General features: G+C 49.4%; 1 protein-coding gene and 1 long non-coding RNA gene across 2 annotated transcripts; one reads left to right on the top strand and one right to left on the bottom strand.

Annotated features, from left to right (window-relative positions):
• The first annotated feature begins 28 nt into the window (after window positions 1-28).
• LOC132243553 (uncharacterized) lies at window positions 29-6739 on the top strand. The gene is made up of 2 exons (XR_009455178.1): window positions 29-124; window positions 6365-6739. It is a non-coding gene; the product is annotated as an uncharacterized LOC132243553 (long non-coding RNA).
• Window positions 2502-26165, bottom strand: VSIG10 (V-set and immunoglobulin domain containing 10). Its single transcript, XM_059713552.1, has 9 exons — window positions 26011-26165; window positions 21492-21776; window positions 16888-17193; window positions 15468-15755; window positions 9677-9970; window positions 8488-8598; window positions 7943-7955; window positions 6599-6759; window positions 2502-3855 (listed from the first exon to the last, which is right to left on the bottom strand). The coding sequence occupies exons 1-9, from the start codon at window positions 26093-26095 to the stop codon at window positions 3785-3787; spliced, it is 1614 nt and encodes a 537-aa protein (XP_059569535.1). The 5' UTR covers window positions 26096-26165; the 3' UTR covers window positions 2502-3784.
• Window positions 26166-27993: the final 1828 nt, after the last annotated feature.

Raw genomic sequence — 27993 nt, 5'->3', positions numbered from 1 at the left:
CAGGCGGCGGCGGAGCTGGCGCGGGGCGGGGCGGGGCGGGCTGTGCGCGGCGCTGCACCCCCCGGGCTGGTCGGGAGCGCGTCCGTCCCCGCTTCAGCCCGCGCCGCTGCCAGGCGCAAAGCAGGTCAGTCATCGCACCTCTGCCCGAGAGAGATGCCAGCAGCCATGTTCAGGGCAGTCTGGGCTAAGCTTTAAGCCACCTTTTGACCTGAAACTACTTCCATGCTGGGTGGTAGTAGGGTAACCACACTGGTTTTAAACCCCCCGCGCGCATCCCCGCCCAGGCTAGGCACCCCCGCGTAACCCTGTCTAGGCCGCTCGGGCCCTGCGGCACCTTGAACACTGCGAAAAGGAGCCGCCTTCTCGGCCCGTCCTCGCCACAGCAACGTTTTACTTGTGTCGCTGCTGAGGGGAACCTGACCTGCGGCCTCAGCTGGCCATCGGGTGACACAGGTGATGGATGAGCGAATGGAAAACAGAGCAGCGCTGGGCTGAGAGCGGCTCTGTTACCAGCGCCTGAGCCGGCAGAGTGGGCACTAAGGACTTGCATCTTCACCCCCGACCCCTGGGCTCCCACACGCGTCCTCTGCCCGACCAAGGGTGTTTCTGCCTGAAAGCTTGCAAAGAACTTTTCCAACTATTTGAGTTGGTCTAATAAAAAATGTTGGATTTACCCAAATCTGACGTCCTCAGACCAGGGGTGGGCAAAATGCGGCCTGCAGCCCGGATGTGGCCCACGGGGCCCCTAAAAAATTTAGAAAATTAATATTTATCTGCCCCCGCCTGCCTGTCATGCAGCCCTCGATGGCTTGCCAAAGCTCGGTAAGTGGCCCTCTGCCCGAAATAACTGCCTGCCCCTGCCTTAGACCAGCGCAGCTACAACCAACACTCCTCAAGCATGTCCTGGTAACGTTGAGTAACAGAGGCCACTGCTCATCCAGTTTCCCTGGTGCTTTGGCAAAATAGAAGCCAAAAGACGTGGGATTAGGCTTTATGAGACGGGATAATAGGATAGAGGGAAACTGCCTCAGGAACCAGTTGGCAGGCAAGAGCAAACAGAGCCTGAATCAGAAGGAGCCAGATCCAGTGCATGTGATTTACCTGAAAGACCACCTCAGCCTTTTGGCTAAGATCAAGTGAGATTGGGGGCATCCGAGCCCCTAGGCCTCCAGGCTTGTACGTAGGATGCCTGCCTGGATTTGGGAACTATCCGAAGCCCCAGACCAATGGGACTGACTGGGAAGGAGGATACTTGCCCGGTGGGAGAGCCACACAGACCTGATGATTGGGTTCTGCTCCGTCAAATTTTGGCACTTGACTACCGGGCTTTGTCCAACAAAATTTGGAACTGATTTGGCCTTGATAAAGATCAAAAAGAAAATGTGATTTAACTGAAAGACTATTGCCAAACAGGTAGCACTAATCAAAGTTGGAGATCCAGGCTACAAGCCAGCTGCTTTCTCTGGCATGCTGGGCACAGCATGGGCTGCCTCTAAGCAAGGGGCTCTTTCACTCTGCAGCCCTGGAAACAGCAAGGATGCAGGAATTTGCAACTCAGCTGTGCTAAAGGAGACCCCAGAGAATGATAGCTCTTGCTGGAGGATTCCTCACTCCTCAGGTCAGCAGAGTCAGAGCGCTGTCTGGAAGGGAAACGCCCACTACAACTCTCTAGCTCTCTCTGCTGACCAGCACAGAGCCCGTTAGTGGCATGGAGAGAAGGGCTGCCATGTCCTGTCAAAAACAGAGTGGGCAGGGAAAATAAAAGAGAGGGGAAGAGGACAACTCATTGTGGTACCTGCATGCAGGTTTGGCCCTTATCTGCACAGAGACTTGCAGCAAAACCAGAGAAGCTCAACCCTCAGCCCATGGAACAGAGTCAGCCGGTTCACAGGCTTCCTAAGGGTCTGGAAATGTTGTGGCAGGGGAGTTATAACAGTAATTGCTGCTCCCACTACCAAATTTCTGGACCCATGGAGAACCTTGTGAGCTGGATAACATGGCCCCGAGTACCAGACCATAGTGGCACACAACCAGATCTGGGCATATGGGGTCAGGCTGGCATGCCGGATGACATGAAGGGACCAACACCAAGCACAGGACCTGTGCAGGAAGTGGCTCATGGAATGATCCTGTGCCACTCGGCCAGCCTGTGGGGCCGGAGGGTTGGGTGCCACTGAGCTAAACCAATGCAGACCCCTGAGAGGCCACTCTCACCCATCCATTTTGAAATGGTTTGCATCAGTAAAAGAAGTAAATGCAGCTAAAATGAGCCATGCCTTAAATAAACAGCCATGTAGAGATTTGCATGGGCTTAACTAAACTGGACAAATTAACCCTTTACTTCTGTTTGAGGAAGTTACTTGTTCCCAGTATTGTCCCACAAATACACTGGGCAACACTACCATTTCCTGAACAAGTCACTGGTAGGCATTCACCCCTCTCTAACACATTTGTCTCTCCCCTACCCCTCTCTAGAGTTGGGAATGCACAGCAAACAGAGGTTTTATTTGTCTGAAAAATAAATTTATTCTATAAACAAAAATCATATCCACACAAACCTCAGCAATATGTTTAAGGAAAAAAAATATACAGAGATAAATCTGCTTCTCTGTGGCTCTTTGTACCTGTGGTGAAGGCAGCATTCATTTGGTTTTCACAGGATGGAGGATGCCTTAATTGTGCAATAATTGTGCAAGGCAGAGCTATAGACCCAGCAGAGCCATCTATAATGTAGGCCAGCATATCTCACACCAGTCTTCACTCTGGGGTGAATCTGAGATAGGCACAAGCTGTCTTGAGCCCATAGCTTCCCAGGGCAGTAGGGGTGCTGAAGGGGGTGCAGTATATGGGCAAGGCAGGACAGGGCTGTTGCATCTCCTGAGATTCATCTGAAGGTGGGAGCCCCCAGACTGATGCATCTATAATTAGAGACCACTCTGTGACTTTTTTCACCTGGAAGTCTGTGACAGATGAAGAAACAGAACTCATATTCACAATCTTAACTACAAACACATCTGTCCTTCCTGATCAGAAAAACACAAAGGGAAAAATGTGTAGTGACTGGCATGTCCTTCCTCCTCCTCCAGCCAGAGCTCACAGTGGGACTAGTCAATGGCTTAGACAGTGAATCTAGCACGGTAGTTCCCAAACTGTGATCTGAGGCCACAAAAGAAAATGTTAAAGGCCAATACCAGTCCTTTGTCCCAAAATGCTTGGGAACCACCATTTTAGAACTGGGTCAGATCTCTGCATCAAAACCATGTGCAATGCTCAGTGACTTCCTCTAGCTTCTCCAGTGCAAAAGATCATTCATTTCATATAGACCTGGGGAAATTCAGCTTCTCTGGCCGTGCAGTATCTAAAACATCCTGACATTCCCTTCCACTGATTTAACTCTACCATAAAAAACAGACCAAGGCACATCCTAACAGTGATGAAGGGATCCTTTCCACAGAATTTGCTTCTTCTGGTCCATAGGAGCATATTCCTGGCATTGTCTTTGCCTTCTCTATGCTCTGAGGAGAGCTGTGCTACCATTATTTTTCAGGTGCATCCCAAACAAGTCAGTGGCAGGCTCAGAGATGTTGAGGGTGTGGAGAAGGAATGAATGAACAGAAAAATGGAAATCAGGGAAGGAAAGAACTAACAGCTGGAACCGTGTGACTGACCAGTCCTACTGCAGGAATTTTAACAGCCTTAGTGAAGCTGTGGGTAAATGATGCGCTTGAAGTTTAACCTCCACCCAGATTTCCATGCATTTCCGAAGTAAAGAGAGAATACACCTCTATGTAATCGGCCTCTCTTCATGCTCTGTTTCCTCTGATGAGATCTTGCTGTGCTGCTCATCACTGTCACCTAAAAGAAACCACATATCAAGAGATCCTAGCATGTCAGCACCAGGGCTTCCCTTGTCTAAGGCTGGTGAACTGCAGGGGCCACTTGCAGCTCACCAGTCTTACTGTCTAGGAGGCAAAGAAAAATCAAGAGAGCCATGTGCAGGCAGCAGCCATGTTACACTGCTTTCCTCTCACCATTTGTTCATTCTCTCCATTTTGACTGTAAATTTCTGAGGGCAGGGACTGCCAGTGTGTGCACATGTGCACACGCACATGCTTGAGTATGCACAGCACCAAGTGCAATGTGATCCTGGGGCTGACTGAGATCTCCCAACATTGTTTCAATGGGAAGAACTGTTGTCTAATAGAGCTGTACGAAGCTTTGGTAGCTGATTCGATTCGGAGGAGATTTGGCCCAATTTGGGGACCAAATCTCTGAATCTGAATTGAACTGGGAGACCAATTAAAAACTCTGAATCGATTCGAAGCATCCAAATTAATTTGGAAAAGCTTCGGAAAAGATTCAGCCACTTCAGAGATTTGGCCATAGACTCCAGCTGGTAAGTCTGTTGGGGTTGGGGGAGGGAAGGGTCATGGGGGAGGGATTGGGGCTGGGACAAACTGCCCAGAGGGGGTGGAGGGGGCAGGGGGTGTTACTTGGGGAGGGAGGTGGGGAGCGTGGGATGTGGGTGCGGCTCGTTCCAGGCAGAAGGGAGCAAGCGGCAGCAGGGCATAGCCCCTGCTCCCAGAGCTGCTGTGCCCACATCCCGTATCCCTTCGCGCCAGCCGGCAAGCAGTAGCAGGGCAGAACCCCCACTCCCGGTGCTGATGCAGAAGTGGTAACACTGGGAGCAGGGGCTATGCCCTGCTGCTGCCTGGAGCGAGCCGCGCCTGCATCATGCCCTCTCCCCCTCATGCCAGCTGGGCAAGTGGCAGTAGGGTATAGCCCCTGCAGCTCCCCCTGCCAGGGCAGAGGCAGGCACAGCCAGAGGACCCTTCGGAGAAGCTCCCATGGCTGCCCTGCCTGGCCCCATCTCATCCCCTGCTGGCCCAACCTCCTGGCAATTAAAAAAAAAAAAAAAGCGCCACACACACTGGCTGCAGCAGTGGCAATCGGGTACTCTGAGGGCTCGTGGCAGAGCCCCCCTGCACAGCATGGGGCAGTGGGGGGCTGTGGGGATAGCCCCCTCCCCCTTCCCCCTGCCTGGCACCTACGGGGCAGCTGCCCTTTGGCATGGGTGCAGCGTGGCTCGACAGGGCACCGTGCGCTGTCTGGGAGCTGGGACAGCTCCATGTGTCAGCCAGAGCCCAGCACCACTCAGCCCCAGCTCTCTTCAGAATCGAGTCGATTCAGCCAAATCAATTCAGGAAAGCAATCCAAATCTCCAAATCACAGAATCATAGGGGCTGGAAGGGACCCCGAAGAATCATCAGGTCCAGCCCCCTGCATGAGCAGGAAAGACATCTAGGGTCAGATGACCCTAGCCAGGTAACTGTCCAGTCTTCTCTTGAAAACCTCTAGGGTAGATGATTTCACCACCTCTGTGGGGAGCTTGTTCCATAGTCTAGACACCCTAGTTATAAAGAAGTTTTTCCTAATGTTCAGCCTGAAACTATCTTCCAGGAGTTTGTGGCCGTTGTTTCTAGTTTCCCCCAGGGCACCCTGGTGAACAGTTGTTCACCGAGCCCCTGATGTACACCTCAGATATAGCGGTAACTAATTGAATCAAATCACTGTCCTCTGACAGTGGTTGGAAAAGTGGGCAGAACACAATAGGATGCAGTTCAACAAGGACAAGTGCAGTGCTGTACCTAGGACATAAAAATATCCAGCACACCTACTGGCTGGGGAATGACCGTCTCAGCAGCACAGAAATGGAAAGGGATCTCAGAGTCATAGATGAAGAACATGAGTCGTCAGTGTGACAAAATCATCAGCAAAGCTAACTGCATTTTATCATGCATCAGCAGATGCACGACAAATAGATCCAAGGAGGAGATACTTCCCCTCCATGCGGCATTGGTCAGGCCGCAGTTGGAGTACTGCATCCAGTTTTGAGCGCCTTACTTTAAGAAGGATGTGGATAGCTTTGAGAGGGTCCAGAGGAGGGCCACTCGTATGGTTAAGGGTTTGCAGACCAAGCCCTCTGAGGAGAGACTAAGGGAACTGGATCACTTCAGCCTCCGCAAGAGAAGGCTGAGAAGTGATCTTGTGGCCGCTTACAAATTCATTGGAGGGGGGCAACAAGGAACCGGAGATGCTCTGTTCATCAGGGCGCCTCTTGGAGTAACAAGGAACAATGGTCACAAACTGACAGAGTAGATTTAGGCTGGACATCAGGAACAACTTCTTCACGGTAAGGGTGGCCAGAATTTGGAGTGGGCTTCCAAGGGAGGTGGTGCTCTCCCCTACTTTGGGGGTCTTTAAGAGAAGGCTGGATAGGCATCTGGCTGGGGTCATCTGATCAACCCTAGCATCTATGAATTGGCCAAATCCAACTGAATTGAATACTTCCCTATTTACACAGGCCTATTGTCTAACTCCCACAAGTGTCTGATCATGTGCAGGAAGAGGTGGTGAAGTAAGGTAAGTAACAGTTTGTTACTGTTCCTTTCTGTCCCAGCAGCTGCTTTTTCATACCAAAAGGTCAACAAGGAAGTGGGGAAAATTCTGGCTTTTCCCACCTATACAGATTCTGCGCAGCACGCAGGCAGGGCAGCCTCTTTCACAGTGTGACACTATTTCTAAAGCCGAAGCTTACCCTCAGTGATGTGGTAGCCATTACCCATCTGGAGGCCATTCCCATTCACCAGGGCTGTCACCTGATGCACAGTGGAGTCACTGGTTGCCTCTTCTTCCTCTTCCTCCTTGTCTTCTGCCTCAGAGTCCACCAGCACTAAGACATCACTTGAGTCTTGATTCCTATGGGCAGAAAGACAAATGAAAGCGACTAAGAATACCGATAGCCTTATCTGCATTTTCCCCTTCCTTGCAGGCCCCACTTCCTCCTCTCTCTCTCTCTCTCTCTCTCTCTCTCTTTCTCTCTCTCTCTCCATTCTCCCAGGGGGAGTGACAGAACAACTGGACCTTCATCTCCTCCACAATGCCACAAGGATATGGCTCATTTTTTCAGATCAGTCCCTTGCCCTCAGGACATGCTGGCACCAATGCTGATATCATGCAGAACTGCCTAGTCCTCCAAGAACTTTTAAAACATTAATAAATTAAATTGTATAATCCTGTCAACAGTTTTTTTCTCCCACTACACAGGTGGGGAAATGGATGCAAACAAAAGTAAAGGGACTTGTTCAAAGCTACAAAACAATGGGCCTAGGAACAGGACTCAAAAGAAAAGGAAAGAGATGGAGAAAAGGCTGTTGCATTTTAGAACCATATATGCACCCAACACCATGAGCAGCCTTGCTTTCAGGGTTGTTCACAATTTAAGTCACCTGTTAAGCCAAATTGTAAATCAATGGGTTGATGCTTCTGCTTTTACTTACTAATTAAATATTCAAGCAGAAGGGCTTGTCTACATGGGGAAATACCAGGTGCCATACTTACACTGCAATAACTGTGCCCTGCTGTGGTGTAGCTTCTAGTGTAAACCTGTTCCACCTCCAGATTAAGTTAAATTCAACTGAATTAAGGCCACTAAAATGTGTGTAACTATGCTCCCTAGTGGTAGCTTTGCAGAGGATAGAAGACCTGCTACTGCCAACAGGTAACAGAGATTCTCCTATAACGAAAGTGGTTGAGGTCTGTGGTACCAATCTTTGGTTCTAAGACCCCAATGACACTTTTCTGCAGAATGTGGCTTCATCACCACACCACCCACCTGCAAGTATATGTTTGCTAAAGACAACTCCTACCTTGGAGAGCATCTCCCCTAAGTTATCAATACAACGCTTGCCAATAGATAGATAGATAGATAGATAGATAGATAGATAGATAGATAGATAGATATTATGCACACATACATATACATATGTACACATACACATAAAGCTATAAATTTATCATTACAAAGCTCAGTGATGATGATAATGACGATGATGAGGAGTTGGATATCCGCAGAAAAGAGTCTGGGAAGGATGGCACTCACCTGAACACACTGCCTAAATGCACAAAGAAGAGGGAGAAGAAAAAGAAGATTTCAGATACCTTCATAAACACAGTTCTCTCAGATAAAACAAAATCACTTTTACAGTCCTGTCATTATCTGCCTTTGTTGGTACAGTCTATACAGCACTAGGACTGTCCCAGGTACCCAGCATGGCCCATGAGTGTGCTGGGATGTAGCAGTATACCACTGAAGGTGAGAAAAGGCAACTGTGGTCTGCCAGGATTCAAGCATGTCAGATATGGTTTTGCAGGGCAAGGCAAGGGAGCTTTAGCACAGGATACAGTCTCTATCTTTGGGGAGACATTTGCATAGTCTGCTGGCGGCCAGCTCTCAGTGCTTACTCCCCTTAAGCTGACAGCACTCCATAAGGAACGAGAGAAGGGGCACCTATCAATCTCTGGCTGGGTAGGTGATGGCGGGGGGCCATGGAAGGACCCTCTCAGGTGAGGTATGAAGAGGCAGAGCTCTAACCCATTTGCCTCAGAGAAGGAGGAGCTCGAGTCAGAGGTGATGGCTGCTCTTACCTTTCAGACACAGGAGCGGATTGTAGTACAAAATAATTCCCAAGATGACCAGAATTCCCAGCAGTAAGAGGACCACGATCGTTCCCACCACTCCAACTATATTCACTGGCTCTGTGAGATAAAGAGGCAGTAACTTGGTGAGCCTGGGGGTTGGCACTTTCTAGACAGAGGTGACCTACTCAGTCACAATGGCAAATCAATGCTAACTACTAACCTGTAACCAGGACAGCCTGTTTGACAGGAGAGGCACTTTGTTCAGATGAATACTACTTGTAACTGCTCCTCACTGTGGTGTGACCACCTGTGTTCAATACTACATGCTTCAGACCTCACAAAAAGGCTGTCCAGTCATCTAGCTAGCCATTGCATTAAATATATACACAGCTTCCCTCAGCGAGGCTATGACAGGGGTTGTGCATGTGACAGAACTGCCTGGGCATTCCCAGCTGCTCCTTTTCCCTTCACCTCCTGCTGTCTGCTCACTATACCAGTGCTTGCTGCACCCCCATCTCAGGGCTGTATAACATTGGCTCCTCCCCCAGGTGTCTAAACCTCTCAGCTCCCTGATCCTGGTGCATCAGGCTTGTGGAGCTCCCCTGAGCCAGGCTTTATATCCTCCAGACCAAAGCCATCACTAAAGAGTTTGTTTCAGAGAACAAAAAAGGCAATTTGTGCAGAACTCCTACCTATTTCACACTCAGACTGATCTATCCCTTCGAGGGAAGACACACAGCTCAACCAGTATTTCAATCCATCCAAAATGGGCTTCTCCCTGCCCCATACAGACCTTATGGGACAGTAGGAAGAGAAGGAGAGACCTATGAGGCTTTAGTGATGTGCTAGTTGCTACCTTTGGAAATAGCAGGACCCATTCCTCAAGATCACCACTTGGTCAGGCAATGCCCCTTGTCCCCATGCAGTTGGAAATGCTCCAACATGCAGGAGTAACCAGGGACTGCCCAAGGGTGAGTACAAATTAAAAAGGAGGCAGTGATGTGACCCTGACTAGGATTCTGGGTCCAATTAGCAAGAGGGGAGACACAGCAGTTTCTCTGGACACTAAAAGATGAGTGCAAGCTGGTACAGCAGAAGTGTCCTCATTGCTTCTGGTTTGGGTGTGCCCCACTCCTCCTCCTCTCATCCCATTCAGCTCCCCCACACAACACACTGCTCAGCGTCCAGAACTCACTCTTTACAGTGAGGCAGACATACACTTCCCTCAGCCCCACAGGGTTTTGTGCCTTGCAGAGGTAATAGCCTTCATCATCACTGTGGGAGCAGTTCTGGATGGTGAGACTGGAAACGCTGCCCTCCTGCATGATGTGATGTCTCTTGCCAGCCTGGATCTCTGCTTCTGAACGGCCACTGCTCCGAAGCCAAGTGATTTTTGCTGGAGGGTTGCTCTCTGTCACTCGGCATGTGAGGGTCACATTACCGCCCACAAAGCACGTCTTCAGGGGCTCTGCCTCCAACGAAGGGATCGCTGCATGGTGAGAAAGGAGCACGAGCAAGGAGGAGTTTGATGGCAACTTTCAGGTGCGCACATACAAGCACATACACATAAACAAACACACAGAGCCCAATATGAGGTACCCATGTATGAGACAGAAAGAAATCACTGAATCCACAAGAGACTGGCAACAACCACCAAATTCACATGTCGTGTAAGAGGTGGATGGGCTTGTAGCCAACTCTTGGGACTGGTATTCATGACTCATGGATTCAATTTCCAGTGACTCCCTTTGACTCTACCCACGTGTGGCCCTTATTTTACAGAAGACTAGATGAGATGAGGCAATTCTAAGGTCCTGATTCTACAAAGTATATAACTTTGAGATTATGTATGTGCTTTGCAGAACCAGGGTCTTAATCTCAATGCATCTAATCTAGCCCCCTGTAAAACATAATATTCTACTGGGATTGCTTTGCAAGGCAGTGTTGGCTAGTGGATAGGGCACTGCCCTGGGGAACCCAGGACACCTGCATCCTGTACCCGATTCAGCCAATGGCCTGCTGAGATACCAGGGAAAATCACCTCTCCTCCACCTCCCTCAACTTCCCCATCTGCAAGAGATCAAACAAGGAGTTCAGTGATGTTAATCAAGGTTGGCTGGGCAAGGAGACTCAGACTGATATGAGGAGCCTAAAGAAAAGAGATGGAGACTGGCAAGATGGGCCAAGGGGCTACAAAGAGACAAGTTAGAGCTGACAGAGCAAACAAGTTCAAGTTTGGGGCAAATGCACAGAACAGTCTGTGCCTACTGGAGTGAACATTGTACCCTCCACTCCCCTGATCTTGGAATAGAATCTAAAATCCCAAATCTTACCATTCCTCTGCTGTCAGTAACTGCCTGTGAAATTCACTGGCAAAACATCTAAACCCCTTCTCATGCTGTTCCATATAGAAGATAACAACCTACTACTGTAATCAGCCTTTCCATTACTTCACGTGGCAGAGGCTTATGCAATAGTTTTTCTACATAAGCAAATTACACACAAATAAATAATAATTTCCGAGATTGCAAAGTCAAGTGCTCGAAGATAAGAAAATGACAGAATTAACTGTCCGAGTGACCTTAGTGTAGTCCTTTTGTGGGTTTGTCTTGTGACAAAGTCTTTTCTTATATAGTTACAAGTTATTTCTCACCACCACTTCCCTCCCAAGACCGATTTGCTGTAGTGAAGAACCACAATTGCACAGTGAAGGAGGCTATTGTTTCCAAGAAGTCACAGAATAAATGGGGCATGAGTGTACAAGAGAAGACAGGATAATCTCTAGGTAAAGACAGCTTGCAACAAAGAACAAGTATGGACTCGTAGGTCCTCGAGCTCCAGTTTAAAATTATCTAGGCTCTTGTCCCCACTTCTTTTTGGAAGGCTGCTCCAGAACCTCACCATTTCAATGCTTAGAAACCTTCTTCTGATTTCCATCTTCAGTTTATCTGCAACCAGCTTATTTTTTGTGCCAGCACTGTCCCTTGACTTAAACAGCATTTCTTTCACCCTAAAGTTTACTGTCTGCATCTAAAGAGTTCCACAAGGTCCTCCTCATTATCCTAGTAACCCCTCTCTGCACCTGATGCAGTTTTAATTTATTGAATTAATTATTAATAATTATTTTGAATGCAAGTCACTAGAATTCTACACTGTATTCCACATGAGGTGTTCTTAGGCCTTGCACAATGCCATTAATACTTCCCTATCTCTGCTGAAATATACCACCAGGTACGTCCTAGGACTGCATTTGCCACAGTCACGTGCTGCCCTGAAGAACTGGATTCTGTCCCTGCCTCTGCCATAGAATTTCTCTGTGATGTCGGGCAAGTTATGCAACCCAAACCTTTCGCAAGTTGTCATTATCTAACATGCTCCTTATTTTTCTGGGTGCCCTTGGATCGGATTTGCAGAAGTGCTGAGCATGTCATGCTGTAATGGAGATCAATGGCAGTCTCTGGCTCTGAGCCTATGAAATTCCTTAGAATGCTAAATCTAGAAAATTAGGTCTTAAAAACCTAAAATCAGGCAACCAAAATAGTTCTGAACTTTATTTCACCAAGCCTCAGTTCACCATCTGTAAAACCAGGAATAAAAAATAAATACTCCTCACTACACACATGACTGAGATGATAAATCCATTCATATTTGTGAAGCAGTCAGACTGCAGTGAACACAACCTTAGAAAAGCCTGTCAGGAAACTGTGTTCCAAGAAGGGTTTGATTTGTATGTGTTAAATAAGCAGTAGACCTATATATTGAATGGTTTGGTATTAGAAGACAAAATGTCAAACAGTTGATCATTAGTAGAAGAGGCAAGGGACTCATGGAAAAAAATAACCATGTAATTAAAGACTGTATTATAATGCACGTGGACAAGGGGATGAGTTAAGATGGCACAGGCAACTTTGAGTCTGGCACCTACTACTTTTCAAGTGCTTGACTTTGCAACGTAAGTAATGCTATTTTAGGGTAGTTTTATGTGAAATTCTAAATACTTCTGTCGGCATTCAAAGGCACAGAAATACAAATACAAAACCAAGAAGCCAGCACTTAGGGAAAGAGAACACACTTAAAGATTTTGTGTATTAAACATTTAAAACAACCTTCTTCAAAAAGCAAAGCTGCAAAGGCAATCTTCAATTTAAACATTAAGTGGTTTGAGCTGTATTTACATGGTTCTAATTTTCTTTTGACATTCGAGTCAATGATAGAGAATTGTTATTCCCAAATTAGACTACTTGGCTGAAAATAAGAGGGCCGATAATTTTTGGCAGGAAGAAGGGCCATCTGAGAGATTTTTCCTCAATAATATCTGGACTATTTCAAAGCATTACAGTCCCCATTATACATACATGTACTTGATGCTGATTGCCCAAATTCAGACACCCAAGGGGGGCCCCCAATTCCCAGAAAGTGCTGGGCATACTTCCACAGAAGATCTGGTCTCTTTATGGTGCCCTAAGTTGAAGAGCCAAAAACAGAGGTGCCCCAAATCGCTAGTGACTTTTCAAGTCTTTGGCCCCGAGGCCCTAATCTTACAAAGACTTACACACATGAGCAGCTCGATGCACATTAACAGTATAGTTGACCTCAGTGCACGTTATTCATGTGTGCACACAATTAAGGATCTAAGGCATAAGCTCCAATTCTCCACTGCATCATGCAGTCATTTATGCCCAGATTTTGAAGTGATGGGAGCCCAAGAAGGGTGGTTGTGCCTTAAGGAAACGATCCTTCGGGCACAAAGCGAGACGATTCCCGTGCTAAGTAAAAGAGGGAAAGGGGCCAGGAGGCTTCCCTGGCTGACCACAGAAATCCAGGGCAGCCTAAGGGCCAAAAGGGGAGCACATAAAAAGTGGAAACAGGGAGAGATCACCAAAGACGAATATACCTCCTCTGCTCGTGCTTGTAGGGAGGCAGTTAGACGGGCCAAAGCTACCATGGAGCTGAGGATGGCATCCCAAGTAAAGGACAACAAGAAATTGTTTTTTAGATATATAGGGAGTAAAAGGAAGGCCCAGGGAGGAATAGGACCCCTGCTAAATGGGCAGAAACAATTGGTGACAGACAGGGGGGACAAGGCTGAACTCCTCAATGAGTTCTTTGCCTCAGTGTTCCTAAGCGAGGGACACGACAAGTCTCTCACTGGGGTTGTAGAGAGGCAGCAGCAAGGCGCCAGACTTCCATGCGTAGATCCTGAGGTGGTGCAGAGTCACTTGGAAGAACTGGATGCGTTTAAGTCAGCAGGCCCGGACGAGCTCCATCCGAGGGTGCTGAAGACACTGGCCGACATCATTGCAAAGCCACTGGTGGGAATATTTGAATGCTCGTGGCGCACGGGCCAAGTCCCGGACGACTGGAAAAAGGCCAATGTGGTCCCCATTTTCAAGAAGGGGAGGAAGGAGGACCCGGGCAACTATAGGCCAGTCAGTCTCACTTCCATCCTTGGCAAAGTCTTTGAAAAAATTATCAAGGCTCACATTTGCGAGAGCCCGGCAGGACAAATTATGCTGAGGGGAAACCAGCACGGGTTCGTGGCAGGCAGATCGTGCCTGACCAATCTAGTCTCTTTCTATGACCAGGTTATGAAACGCCTGGACACAGGAGGAGGGGTGGATGTCATATACTCAGACTTCAGGAAGGCCTTCGATATGGTATCCCACCCCATACTGGTGAACAAGTTAAGAGGCTGTGACTTGGATGACTACACAGTCCGGTGGGTGGCGAATTGGCTAGAGGGTCGCACCCAGAGAGTCGTGGTGGATGGGTCGGTTTCGACCTGGAAGGGTGTGGGCAGTGGGGTCCTGCGGGGCTTGGTCCTTGGACCAATACTCTTTAATGTCTTCATCAGCGACTTGGACGAGGGAGTGAAATGTACTCTGTCCAAGTTTGCAGATGACACAAAGCTATGGGGAAATGTGGACATGCCGGAGGGCAGGGAACAGCTGCAAGCAGACCTGGACAGGTTAGACAAGTGGGCAGAAAACAACAGAATGCAGTTCAACAAGGAGAAATGCAAAGTGCTGCACCTAGGGAGGAAAAATGTCCAGCACACCTACAGCCTAGGGAATGACCTGCTGGGTGGCACAGAGGTGGAAAGGGATCTTGGAGTCCTAGTGGACTCCAAGATGAACATGAGTCGGCAGTGTGACGAAGCCATCAGAAAAGCTAACGGCACTTTATCGTGCATCAGCAGATGCATGACGAATAGATCCAAGAAGGTGATACTTCCCCTCTATCGGGCACGGGTCAGACCGCAGTTGGAATACTGCATGCAATTCTGGGCGCCGCAATTCAAGAGGGATACGGATAACCTGGAGAGGGTCCAGAGAAGGGCCACTCGTATGGTTAAGGGCTTGCAGACCAAGCCCTATGAGGAGAGACTAGAGAAACTGGACCTTTTCAGCCTCCACAAGAGAAGGCTGAGAGGCGACCTTGTGGCTGCCTATAAGTTCATCACGGGGGCACAGAAGGGAATTGGTGAGTATTTATTCACCAAGCTAGCAGACAGCAGGTTTAGATTGGACATTAGGAAGAACTTCTTCACAGTTAGAGTGGCCAAGGTCTGGAACGGGCTCCCAAGGGAGGTGGTGCTCTCCCCTACCCTGGGGGTCTTCAAGAGAAGGTTAGATGAGCATCTAGCTGGGGTCATCTAGACCCAGCACTCTTTCCTGCATATGCAGGGGGTCGGACTCGATGATCTATTGAGGTCCCTTCTGACCCTAGCATCTATGAATCTATGAATCTATGCCCAGGTCAAAATTCCACTGTTCTAATTTGCTAATATTTCACATTCAATGCTCACAATTATAAGTGACACTGAAGCAGAAGGACAGTGGAGAGTGAGGCTCTCCAAATGGAAACTCTGCCCTCAGGTGTATGTGCCTGGTTCCTGTAAAAACTAGGTCAATCACGTGTGCCAGCCTTTTGGTATTGCCAGCAGGTTCATTAATGGTTAACCACGGAGGGACAGGCTGACTTACTGATTTGTACAGTGCAGGTCGGGTCAGCTGTCTGTGCCTTTATGACGTGGTTCCCAACACACTTGAACTCCTTTCCATGGAAGAGGTGAGAGCTGTTGAGTGTTTCCACACGGGTATCTGCAGTGACTGTTGTGTTGACAACACAACTCGAATTCTCCAGGTCTCTCTTCTCTTCCCTCCACTGAAGGACTGGGGGTGGGTAGCCTCCAGCCCAGCTGCAAAACAGCTGCAGTATCAACCCCATCTCTAAGGTTTGAGCCCAACACCTTGGGACCGACTGTGGGGGATCTACCAAAAGAACACAAGGTTAAAAATTCCATCAACTCTGCCAGGACACACAGTGTCCTAAATTCACAACACAGGATCTCAGGACTTCAGCCAAGAAGATACTGATTTTCACCCAAGGTTCTTCCCAAGATCCTGTTGGTTCTTTTCGCCTTTCATTTGTTTCACTTTGCTCCCTACCATTCTAGATTTTCCCTATGGAGAGGACTTCTATTCTTTACAAAGCAGCATCCAGCAGAGAACTAGGATGAGGTCCAATGGGGAAAGGCAGCCTCAGCCTACTCCTTATGTGAGGGACCAAGCTCTCTCTGGAGGCTGGTGGACAAGGAGCCACTCTGGAGGCAATGCAGGCCAGTGCTGTCTCCAGCCTGTGCTTTATCTGAAAGTAAGAAGGGGGTGACCACAATAGCAAAAAAGAAAAAAAAATACAACTGTATCCTTCATGACACAGCGTGCATCAGTTCAACATCTGCATGTTGGCATACAACTGTTAAGAAGTTCAGTGGATTTACACTAGGTGAGAACAGGACTCTTAAGCACTGTACATCAATTACCTGTGTATAAATATACTTTTGGTCTTCTTCCAAAGCAATTTCTCAAATTTCTCTAAGGGTGGGGAAACATCAAAAGCCTGGCTCAGATAATTTGATTTAATTCAGGGCTGCAGAAATTAGCACAAGTGTCCCAAGCTGATTTCCAGTTTGGTGCACAGCTGCACCAAGGAGTTGCTACAAGGCCCAACCCCAAATCAGGCTAAGACTTAGCTCAAGTGCAGTCAGGGCTTAGGGATCCAGTTACCAAGACCAGCCATCCACACAGGATTAAGGAAGTAACGTCTATTTTGGCATCTGCCACAAGCCACTGTAGCAGATTTGGGTTCAGTGATCCCAGTCCAAATACTACTCATCCCCATGTCTCCCGGTCTCGATACTCAGGAGGTTTTAGGTGTAAGGATGCTGTTATGGCTATTTTTTGTGGCAAAATGATTGAGGGAAGTAAAACCCAGTGTGCTTCACCCTCCCTGATCACTACCTGGGCAAACACCAAGACCTGTAAATTGGCAGGGAAAAGCAATACTTCCCCTCACCCCCAGTCTTTTCAACCAAGTCTAACACTGCCAACATCTGTTACGCACAATAGACCAGGAGTTCTTTGGTCAGGGTCTGTCTCCTGCCGCTGAGAGGGTTCCTTGCTGAGCACGAGTAATTCCCTTGTAAGCTCGGCGAAAAGTTGCTCAGGATGAAGTAGTTGGAGGAGCTGTTGTCTTCAGTGAATACTTCAGGTGAAGAACTGGGCGGATAGAAAGTCCAGCCCATGGTGGGCTTTGGACGGGAGTTGCTGGTGCAGTTGAACACCACAGTAGCATATTTTTCTACATACCTGGTGCCATTGGGCAGTGCCATAGAGGGGGAGATGGTGACAGTCATATGGCTGGGGCCACCTAAAATGGACAGGAAGACAAAAGATTTGTCCATGAGAGAAAAGCCAAATACCACATCAAAGCTTCAGATTGGTCTGATATGCCCTATTATGCCTGGACTACACACTCCTGATATTTGGCTAGATAAAACTAAATCTGGATAAAACTAAATCCCAGCTAGTGAGCTGGGATTCCCCCAAGAGTCCCCATCAGACACTGCTGCTTCTGCACACCTTGCTAACTCCAATGGCTTTCCACTGCCTCAGGGTGAAGTCACCAGCCATGAAGCATGTGGAGTCACAGAAGCCATCATCCCTAAGCAACTCCTGTCCAAGTTTTGGTGCTTTCCAACTGCAGGTGCCCAAGAAGGTGGCTGCAAACCCAAGACTTGAGCAAAAAAAAAGAGATTGAATGTTGGCTCCCACCATGCAAGCTGTTCTATACCCACTTGGAGCACCAGGTCACTAGGGATGGCATTCCCAGAAGATCCACAGCCACTTTGAAGGGCTGAGCCCACAGAAGGGATAGAGGTGCCAACTTTGCCTTGCAGTGAAAATCTGCATACAAATTGAATTAAAGCTATGAGAACAAATTCCACAACAGGGAAAGTCATGTCTGGACTCTTTCCAGGGCCAATTGTTTGATCAGAGCCAGGATTATGTTTGTGCGTTATTTAAATACCAGAACAACTAAACAGGGTTAGAGCATGGCCAGCAGAAACCACTTTCACAAGCATGGGGGGTGGTGAGGAAACAAGAATTTGCCTCCCAGTGATTTAACGTGATTCCACTTGGCTTGCAAACATGGTGAGGAACATATTCTCTCCTTGTTTCTATTCGGTATTTGTTTTTCTTTACATTCCACGCCTGCAAATGTACAGTCCTGGCACCTAAATGGATGGCACAGTCACACTTTCTATAAGTGGTCTGGTGGACTTGGGGCTCTAATCAGCTGCAGCAGCAGTGTGTTATGTTTCTGATGCTGCCCCCACACCATCCCAACCTGTGAAAGAATCCCACTGAAAGAGCAGCTGGCAGCGTGGTGACTGTGCAGCAAAGCCAGGTGTAGTGGTCTGTACAGAACATGGCACAAGGGAAGACAGCAGGTCTGATATTTGGTTGCTGGGGTGTCTGTCCAGGTGACTTCAGAGATTACAGCATTCTGAATCAGGGAAAACCAAAGCAGCAAATGGCATGTTGCAGTAACACCCAAAGCTTAGAGCAGCTTCTAAGTGCAGTGTGTCTGATCCCTTTGGGCAGAGAGCCTGGAGCTCGTCCACAGCATGAATTAGAGAGAGAACTGAGGTCAGGACTGCAGCCTCTGCAGCCAAGGAAGCAGAGTAGAAGCCTAGGCTGTGAGTAGGGTTTGAGAAGGATTCTCTTCCTCACATAAACAGACACTAAAGAAAATGCTTTACCCTTCTCTAGTACCCATCATTTGAGAAAGCTCACAGCACTTTCTATACATTAAATGATTAGCCCCATCACACTCCTGTGATAAAACTATTCCCATTTTACACTTGAGGAAATTGAAGCATGAAGATTAAGCCACCTTCTCAGACACACAGAGGCAAGAAAAAGAATCTGGTTCCCAGTCCCGTGCTCTAATGGCCCTGATTGATAACAGAAGCCTGTACAGGCTCAGCACGAGGTCATTTGCATGTTAATGTGAACTGGAACAGCATATTACCGTCCTTTCACTCGCACGCTCTTTGCAAGAGTTCAGAGGAGAGTGGATGGCAGTAGGCCAAGTCCCCACCCTGCCTTGAACAGGCTCCATGTTCCAAACTTATCTCTTCCGGGCATTTGACTTTATCGACTATTCCAGGAACTGCACAAACTCCAGCATAAGCCTCCTCACCAAGGCAGCGTTCCTAGTGCTGTACTGCAGCAGCGTTAGCTCACTGGTCTGGGGGAATGATTCTACTTTGGATGCACAAGGGCTTCAGTTCCAATCTCATTTGAGCCCTGATGACTTTGGAAAGAAGCAGAAACCTGAAAATGGCTGGATGCTTTCGACACGAGTGACCTTGCCTTGAGCAAAGGGCCTGACTAGTTGACTTCAAGGTCCCTTCCAGCCCTGTTTTTCTAGTATTTGCCTCTGTCCCCACCCTAAGAAGCCATTCCAACCATTCCTCAAACCTGTTTGGAGTTAATAAAAGGAACCTACCAAAATGAGTCATCAGAAATTACCTTGCATCTTTTTAAAAGGCTGTGATAACCCAAGCTGAGATTACTTTAGCAGAAGAACTCTACATTTTTGAGCTAGAATTTAGGCTCTACCACCAGCAGTCATCAATTCCTGATCCTAAATCTCCAGGTTACAGAAGCATGACCCCACTGATGTTCAGAAGCACATCCAAATAGCAACTTGAGAACTACTCTCAAATGTAACAACGAGCCATGTGAATGACTGTTCCCTGCATATAAATGCACTGACTCCACCAAAAACATTAGCAACTTACAGCTGAAGGAATGAACAGCAGAATATGACAAAAGGGACAGGCACTCTTGGAAATCCTGTGCATCTGTGCATGAACATGCCTAAGCACATGTTTCCCTTCAGGTCCTGTGCCTCAGCCCCACCACAAACAGGCCATGGTAGGAGCTGATATGTGGCTTTGAGATATCAAGTAACTCACTATTTTCTCTGTTTTACTTGGGACCTTTCAACACATGAAGGGACAGCTCATATCATCTAGTCTGACTTCCTGTGTAACACAGGCCAAGAAGCATGACCCACTACTTCTGCATCCAGCCTATGACTTCTGGTGGAGCTAGGACATCTCTTTTAAAAATGATTCCATGTCTGAATGTCCATTATTCCAACAGTCCAATCACCGTGAAGAGACACGTGCCTTATTTCTAGCCTGGATTGGCCAACTTCAGCTCCTAACTACTGCATCTTGCTATTTTTTCTGCTAATACATGGCATATTCAAGCACATGGCTAAATTAAATAATTCAGCCTCACAACAGCACTCATAGGGGCTAAATAGAATTATCTGTATTTTACCACTAGGGAAACTGGGGCACAGGAAGGCTGAAGGACTTACCTGAGGTCATACGTACCATCAGTGGCAGAGCTGGGATTACACTCCAGACTCTCCATTACCCAGCCAGCCTTAGGCTCAAGTGACCAGTTCACGCTTGCCAGGAGCCTAAGCTTTACTCTTTGCATTTCAAGGCTCTACAAACCAGCTCTTTGTTTACAATCCACATAGTAGTTTCCCTGCCCCATGAAAGACATCTTTGCCTAAATGAAAGCACTGCTCTGGTCAAGATGGGTGCGGCTCTCCATTAGAGAATATGCACACAGCCAGACTGCCAAAGAAAAGAAACACCCTGAACACAAACAGAAAGCAAGGCTGGGAGCAGCCATACAAGAGCCAGCAAGCAGCAGGTGCTAAATAAAGGGCTAACAGGGAACAGAAGAACAAGGGGATTAGAGAACATCACACACACAGACACAGAGCTGGCAAGAACCTCTCCCCTTTTTGAGTCACTGGAGTATGGACAAGGCTGTGCACTGAGGTATAAAAAGAGAGCAGGTCTCAGTCCAGGTCCTATGGGATGAGATTAATAGCACAGCAGCCAAGAGCTGAATCAGCATAGAAGCTGTGATCCCCACCCATCCCTAGAAGTGAGAAGTGAGACACGCTGGCATAGAACAGAGGGTGCTGAGGGGCTTCGAGGCAGGCCTTGCCTGTGCCACAAGGGTTCTAGGGCTTTGCACTCTTCATGCTATCATCTAGCACCTGGTTCCCCAGCAGCCTGGGGCAGCACCCAGATCACATTTCTAAGGCAGGCTCTGTAGGCACCTAAAGAGCTTGAAAGGGAAAACCAGTCAGGCAGAGAGACCAGGAGCAGAGAAGCACAAACTCCTACTCAGGTATGATAAATGAATAATAATTAACATATTTACAAGGGTCCCTTCATTCCAAAGGATGCCAACATGCTTTACCATCTATACACATGGGAATCTCAACACTGCTAGCATGTAGCCATCTCTGGGGTACAGCCCAGTAGCTGTGTAACAATGCCTACCATGTAATGCTTTGGGATTTGGAAGAAAAATAAATGGCTCAGGAGGCTGGGGGCCATATAAGGAGTTGTTTTACTTTTAGATTGCTTGAGCAGCCCAAGGTCCAAAAATCAGAATCATCCAAGAAGCCCATAGCTCTTCACTCTTAGCATCTCCTACTCTCTAAAGGAGTCATTTCTGGGAAAGGTGTTACCATTTCATATGTGGCTACCTGATGCGGGCTACAGATGAGGTGATGTAACCAGCAGATACTGCACAGATGTGTTAGGGACTTACTGGCTATCAGGAGCTGGACTCTGTGCTCATGTGCAGTCTGGTTCAGGACCTCCTTGCAGGTATAATTGCCCTCATCCTGCAAACGCAACTCTGTGATGCGTAGTGAAGTATTGTCCACCAGAGAGAGGCGGGCATCCTGGGGCAGCTCGAGCTTGGAGGACACGAGTGGGGGGATGCTGCCTGGAACACCGTGAAACCAGTCCACCTCCCTTGCTTGCTCAGACACGTTCCGGCACACAAGGAGGATGCTCTCTCCAACCTCCCCGACGGTCACCTCTTCCGTTCCTGTGCAAAGGTAAGGGGGGCATTAGTGCTCACATGAACCACTGTGTTCTCACAATCCCCTTTTCAGCTTCATTCTTATTGTCACAGAGAGAAACCCTGAACACTTGAGCACAGGTGACTGGTTTGGGGGGGGGGGGGGGAAGCATGCACAAGGGGGCCCCTGAGATTGGCCCCCAACTTGGCACCGCTCAGGTCGGGGCAGTTTTTTTGCCACGTGGGCCGGTGGTGTTGGGGGGAGGGTACAGCAGCACAGAAGTATAGGAGTGGATATGGGGCTTTTGGCCCGCCCACAAAGTGTGTCCAGACTCAGGAGGCACCAGTCATCCCTGCACTTGAGCAAGGCATTTTCAGTTACCCAAAGTCAAATCCCTGCATCCAAGAAGCAGGAAGCTGTGAACCATAAGCTACACAAGGGGCCATCTGAGGTGCTGCCTTTTGGGGATACAGCTGGAACAACAAGGGGAGCCCTGTGGTCACTTAGTAACAGGCCCATCATAAACCATTTCTCTTGGGTAGCCAAATATCTGCCTATTCAACTCCCTATCCAGATTTCTGTTATGCCGTATTTCTGTTCAGCTCCCTGTGGTGAGTGTCTGTGGTGAGGTCTTGGGTTTATCATCCAAAATGCTGTGGCAACTGCCCCAAGGCCTCTGCTGAAGAACTGCTACAAGCCAATATACGTTATCCAGGGGTGTATCTAACAACAAAAATGCCTGCTGCAGACAAACAAGCAGAACTGGGAACCACGGGACTGAAAATCCTGGCCATACTAGGGAGACACAGGGCAGAGTAGGTGAGTAAGCTGGGAGCTACTGGACATCATCTGGATGAAGGTGGTGGGACCTCAGTGACCAGCAGAGGTAGAATTTAGATTTATCTGGCCCAGTGAAAGATGCTTACATGCCTTTTCATTCACCGCCATCATATCCAGTATCACCCCCCCTTATTCCTTTTATTAGCAATACACTATCTGCTGGTTAAAGAGGCAGAAGGCCTCCAAGAAAAGGGTGTCATTGCTCTGAAGCTGGTATACCCCTTATGGTCTTTACCATTCTGCCTTGTGCTTGGCTTGCTGTGCTCAAGGCTGGACTAGTGGGGTGAACTTTCATTGGCATACCCAGTTGCAAAGTAGCAGACCAGGCATTGATTAAAATAACCCTCCAAAAATAGTCTTGGAGACTAGCTTAGCTGAGTCACCAGGCTGAAAACAGGGCACCTGGTCTAAGGTCAGGTTGGTGGCAACCACAACACAACCAGCCCTACTGTGTTATAGCTCAGAAAAATAGAGAGGCAAGGGGGAAATGGAAACAACAGCTGATCTGGCAAAAGCCTCTCTTGTTTGTACTTTAGCAAAAGATCTGATAACTTATCTCATAGTACAACAGCTACTGCACTGGACAGGATGAAGCAGAAGGAAGATAAACTACTGTTGTGTTTGTTCTCTTTTCTGGACACCATGCTTTACAGGCAATAGATAGGTAGTTAATCACTCCTCAGCGCTGGCTGAAGCTTGCTATGCAAACACACCCAGGAAAGCAGGGAGTGGCAAATTAGTTTTAACAATCAGAAAGGACCATAAATCATTACTCTTGCTGCAACAGTGGCCTATGGATTCAGCACCAAGACTGGGAGTCAGGCAAGCTGAACTATATTTCCAGCTCTACCACAGACTTGCCACGTAACTTCAGGCAAACTGCCAATACCAGATTTGGAAAGGGACTGGGCACTCACTGGTTCCATGGGAGTACCTGATCTGGACCCCAGGTCATATTGCCAGTGCTGCCACTGATCTTCTACTTGGTCCTGGACAATTCAGGTTCTTTCTTTGTGCCCGTTTCCCTTCCTATTCTTGTCCTGCCTATTTAAATGCTAAGCTCTTCAGGCAGGAACTGTCTCATACTACATAGCTGTGCAGCTCCCAGCACTCAGGGGTCTTAATGTCAGCCAAGGCCTCTAGACATAAGTGTAATGAAAATAAACACCAATGTAATCAATAGCAACCACAGGTGAACAGCACCTCTGGATATTCCTAAACCTTGGTGAACAAAGCACTGAGGTTAATGATAAAACATGTCAAATACAATCATAATTTGCAATAGGCAGTAATAATACCTAGTGCTTATCAGCTGCAGATCTCAAAATGCCTCTTCTTGATTATCTCTACTTAATAAGTGAGGCACAGGGAGGGAAGTGCTGTCTCAAGGTCAGCCAGCAGTTTGGAGGCAGAGTTGGAACCTGGACCTGAGTCTCCCGTGTCTTAGTCCAGTGCCCTATTCTGTGGCTTCCCGCTACTCTCTCCACTCCATGGTGACTTCAGTATACCAATGATACACAGAATTACAGATGACGGTTACTTTTTTAGGCTAGGGCAACAAAGCTGTTAATAATGGAGATGCTCTGAAGAATTTTTCATGAGGCAGCAGGCATCCTGCCACCAGTCAAACAAGACCTTGGGAAGAAATGTCCAACAGCTTCTTGCCAAGGGGAGGAGGTAGAAATTAAAGAGAAAACCTCTTCCCCTTTTCTTTTTGTCCATATGTTAACTGACAAGGCACAAAACAGAGCCTGAAAACCTCACTGTATTTCCAGTACCAGCCCTCTGTTCACAGAGGTTAGGACAGCGAGGGAGTGGAACAGACTGCCTAGGGAAGTTGTGCACTCTCCATCATCAAACGTGTTCAAAAAGATGTTGGACAGCACTGGTCGGGGATGATCTAGGCCAGTGTTTCTCAAAACATGGGTTGTGACCAAAAAGTAGGTCACACAAATATATGAAAGGGTCACGAGCAAACTTTAAAAATGGGTTCTCCTTTATGGAGAAAAACATATAACTGTGGCCTTTTCTCTTGTGGGCAGGCAGAGTTCCAGCCTGCAAGGGGCTACTTGGGGCCCCCCCATGCCCCACACACTGGGGCCTGGAGGTAGAAGCAGTGAGGGACACTGGGTCGGGACTGACCATCTATGTTTACAAATGGGTCCTGGTACAAGAAAGGTTGAGAACCGCTGATCTAGACCGGGGTGGGCATTATTTGAGGCAGAGCAGAGCAACACAGGGCACAACCGCCTACCCCTGATCTAGGCATAGCTATGCCTATGTTCTACTATGGGTACTTCTCATGCTTCTGGGCTTTGCTGGTTGTCCCCACCACCACCCTTTCTGCTATATGTGCCAGGGTATTTTTAAGTCTTCCCCAGAGGTACTGGGTGTTGGCTACAGCTGAGGCTAGGGACTTTGACTGAGGTGTGCCAATGCTCCTTCTGGGACCAAATCCAGAGGTTTTTAGCTAGAGGGTTATGTCCAGAGGTGGGCAACCCCTTCCATGGGTGCCAGAGCATAGCACACAAAGCCATTTTGCTTGGCACGTGCGCCTTGGGGCAGACTTCAGGGAAAGGGCCAGGGCTGTGCTGCCACAACAAGGATAGAGCCCTTCGTGGCTCCCCCGCTGTCTGCCACTGGCACGCTAACATTTTACAAGTCAGGGCTGCGGGTATTTTTGGCACTGCCCAAAAAACGCTGCCGAGCCCTGGTCTTGCCCCTCTGCTCGGGGTCCCACTGATCACCAAATTTGGAGTCAGGAAGTAATTTTACCCCATGGTCAGATTAGAGCAGACTGTGGAGGTTTTTGCCTTCCTTTGTAACGGGGGCACAGCCCTCTCCCGGGATCTCGTGCACATACTGACAACATTTCACAGAAGCGGGATGCTGGCCGCCGTGGTTCTCCTGCTTTACCTGTGGCAGGTGAAGGTGTTGGGTCTATGTTGTGTCAGGGGTGAGGGCAGTCTTACGTAGAGGTTAGATCATGGTTATATGGGATGGTTTGGACAGGGCCGACCCTGCCTCAGGCAGGGGGGATGGACTCGGGGACCTCTGGAGGTCGACTTCCCTACGAGTCTGTGCGGTCGGTGACAGTGCGCACCCTTCACTAGGGCCAGGGGATATCATTCACTACCCGCAGCCCGGTCACCCCTTGGCAGCTCCTCTGGCGCCGGCACCAGCTGCAGCCGAGACTGCTCCAGCACCCGGCTTCTGGGACGGGGGCACAGCCGGCTCCCAGGAGGGAAGACCAAGCTTTGAGGTTAAAGCCTCCGCCCCGGGAGACGGGGGTCAGAGCTGAGCCTCCCTCCCCTGTGAAAGGCAGGGCCCCCCACACAGGTGCCGGGAGCCCACAGCCATCGGCCCGGCCGCCGGGGAGGCGCCGTCTTCCCGCCCCGGCCCGACCCGGCCCGGCCCTACCTGCGGCGCCCCGGCCGGGCAGGAGGCTGCAGAGGCAGACGAGGAGGGCGAGCCCGGCCGCCGCGCCGCCTCCGCGGGTCCGCATCGCCGCGCCGGGCTGGAGGGAGCCGGGGCAGGGGCCGGGACCGGGGCCGGGCGGCACCTCGGGGCGCAGCGAGCGCAGGCTCCGCCCGAGCCCGGGGCCGCCCCGCGCGGCGCGGCCAATGCCGACAGCCCGGCGGGAGGAGGCACCTGCCCGCGCTGCTCCGCCTCCGCCTCCGCCAGCCACCCGGGCCGGGCGGCCTCTCGCCTGCGGGCGGGGAGCGGCGAGTCGCTGGGGCCGGGAGTCCTGCTCCGCCCGGCAGCCGCGGCTCCAGGGAGCTGGCAGGTCGCTGACATCGCCCGGCCCCGGCCGCCGCCCGTGCCCTCGCTGCTCCTGGCCCCGCAGACGGCTTTTAACGCAGTCCAGTACACTTCTGTTTGCTTGCACAAGCTGAGTACTACCGCCTTGCGCCCCCGCGGATTAGTAAAGCCTCGAGTTTCTTTTTAGCTGGAGAAAAATAGGTGTGGTGTTATAGGAGGCGATGCGCCGCACCACATGCACCCCGTTTCTCCGCATCCTACATGCTCAGGCTACGAGGTGACGAGAGCAGCAGACCAGGGCAGGACTCCTGCTCCATCTCCGCCCTGCCCCAGCGTCCCACTGGGGCAAACCCTCGGGGGCACAGCTGCACTCACTGCCCTTGCTGTTACCACTGCTCTTGGGGTCCGATTCCACAAAGCCCGTGTTATCTCCGCAGCACCTGGCTTCCCTGGGCTCTGCTCACAAGTGCCTACAGTGTCCTTCTAGGATCCTGGCCCAGCAGCCAGGTGTGCTCTAGAGATTCTTCTGGTGGGATCTTCCTTACTTAAAAGTTTGAACCCTGGGTCAGCAGAGTCACCAGCACAGCTCTATGTCAGCCACGTCCCATAGGGATGCCAAAAGGGAACCAGTGTCACAGGCAGTCTGCAGGGTGGGACTGGGATTGGTGTCCAATGCAATGCAGGACAGCTCATAACGTGCCCTTCAGCTGGTGGTTTGCACAACAGCACTCCCCCTGGGGCCTGCTCCTGCATTGCCTAGAAGCAGGTATTGCCCTAGACCGCACATGCAGTGCTCACTGGCATCAGCAGGAACTTTGAGCCCAGACCTTGGCCAGGGTACTGTCCCAAAGCCCTGAGTCAATAGTCTTGCCCCTTTGCCAAGCCGCAGCAGATCTGGGACTCTGCAATGGGCCAGCTTCCAACTGTTCATAGAAATTGCTGGCACAGAGTCTGGGCATTTCTTATATAATTTACAAAACATACCCAAGGCTCCAAACCCTGCTTACTGTCAAGGGAGGTGGGCAAAACTGCACATGGGGAACCCCCCTAGCACAAAGCCCAAGGCCAGCCCAATTGCCTGGGTGTCCCCTGGTGTTCATCCTACATTTTAGCCCATGTTCGCTGTACATCTGTCCCACCTGATCCCTGTTCCTGTGCCTGAGAAACCCCATGACTGCATTCGTCACCATGCTACATGCAGGTCAGGCCATCGGCCTGGGGGCTGAAGCTCCCTTTGAGCAGCACAAGTCTGACCATGCTTGGTGTCCTATGGAAACCACTCTCCATTAATTCCCTTGCATAAAAAAGGAGGACTTAACCCATTCAAGCTCTGTCTTGGCTGGCATTGTGGTCTCCATACCTGGCCCTAAAGTGGGCTTCTCTATGCAGTCTCACACAGGTGTGGAGCGTCTCCTACTGAGCATTCGCATCAGGCTCTCCTACCTTGCCTTCCATGCATATCTTTGCCATGACTTTACTGTGCCCCACCCTCCCTGCTGTCACCAGGGATTGAGAGCTCTGCTCTACTTCTCTGTCAGTTAATGCTGCTCTGTTGATCTGGTTTGTTTTTCTCTCCCCGGGTTCTACTTTCAAAGGTTTCATAGCAACAGCCTCCTCTCTACTTTAGCTCAGGGATTAGGC

The sequence above is a fragment of the Alligator mississippiensis genome, chromosome 10 (assembly GCF_030867095.1).
Source record: "Alligator mississippiensis isolate rAllMis1 chromosome 10, rAllMis1, whole genome shotgun sequence".
Lineage (NCBI taxonomy): Eukaryota > Metazoa > Chordata > Crocodylia > Alligatoridae > Alligator > Alligator mississippiensis.
The sequence above is the reverse complement of the archived record's forward strand: the minus strand, read 5'-3'. Positions and strand labels throughout refer to the sequence as shown.

Coding starts and splice junctions, on each gene's coding strand:
- VSIG10 (XM_059713552.1), bottom strand. CDS start 26,095: ATGCGGACCCGCGGAGGCGGCGCGGCGGCCGGGCTCGCCCTCCTCGTC. Junction 9,971..15,467: donor GACCTGCACTGTACAAATCA/GTAAGTCAGCCT, acceptor CTCACCATGCAG/CGATCCCTTCGTTGGAGGCA. Junction 3,856..6,598: donor TGGCTACCACATCACTGAGG/GTAAGCTTCGGC, acceptor GGTTTCTTTTAG/GTGACAGTGATGAGCAGCAC.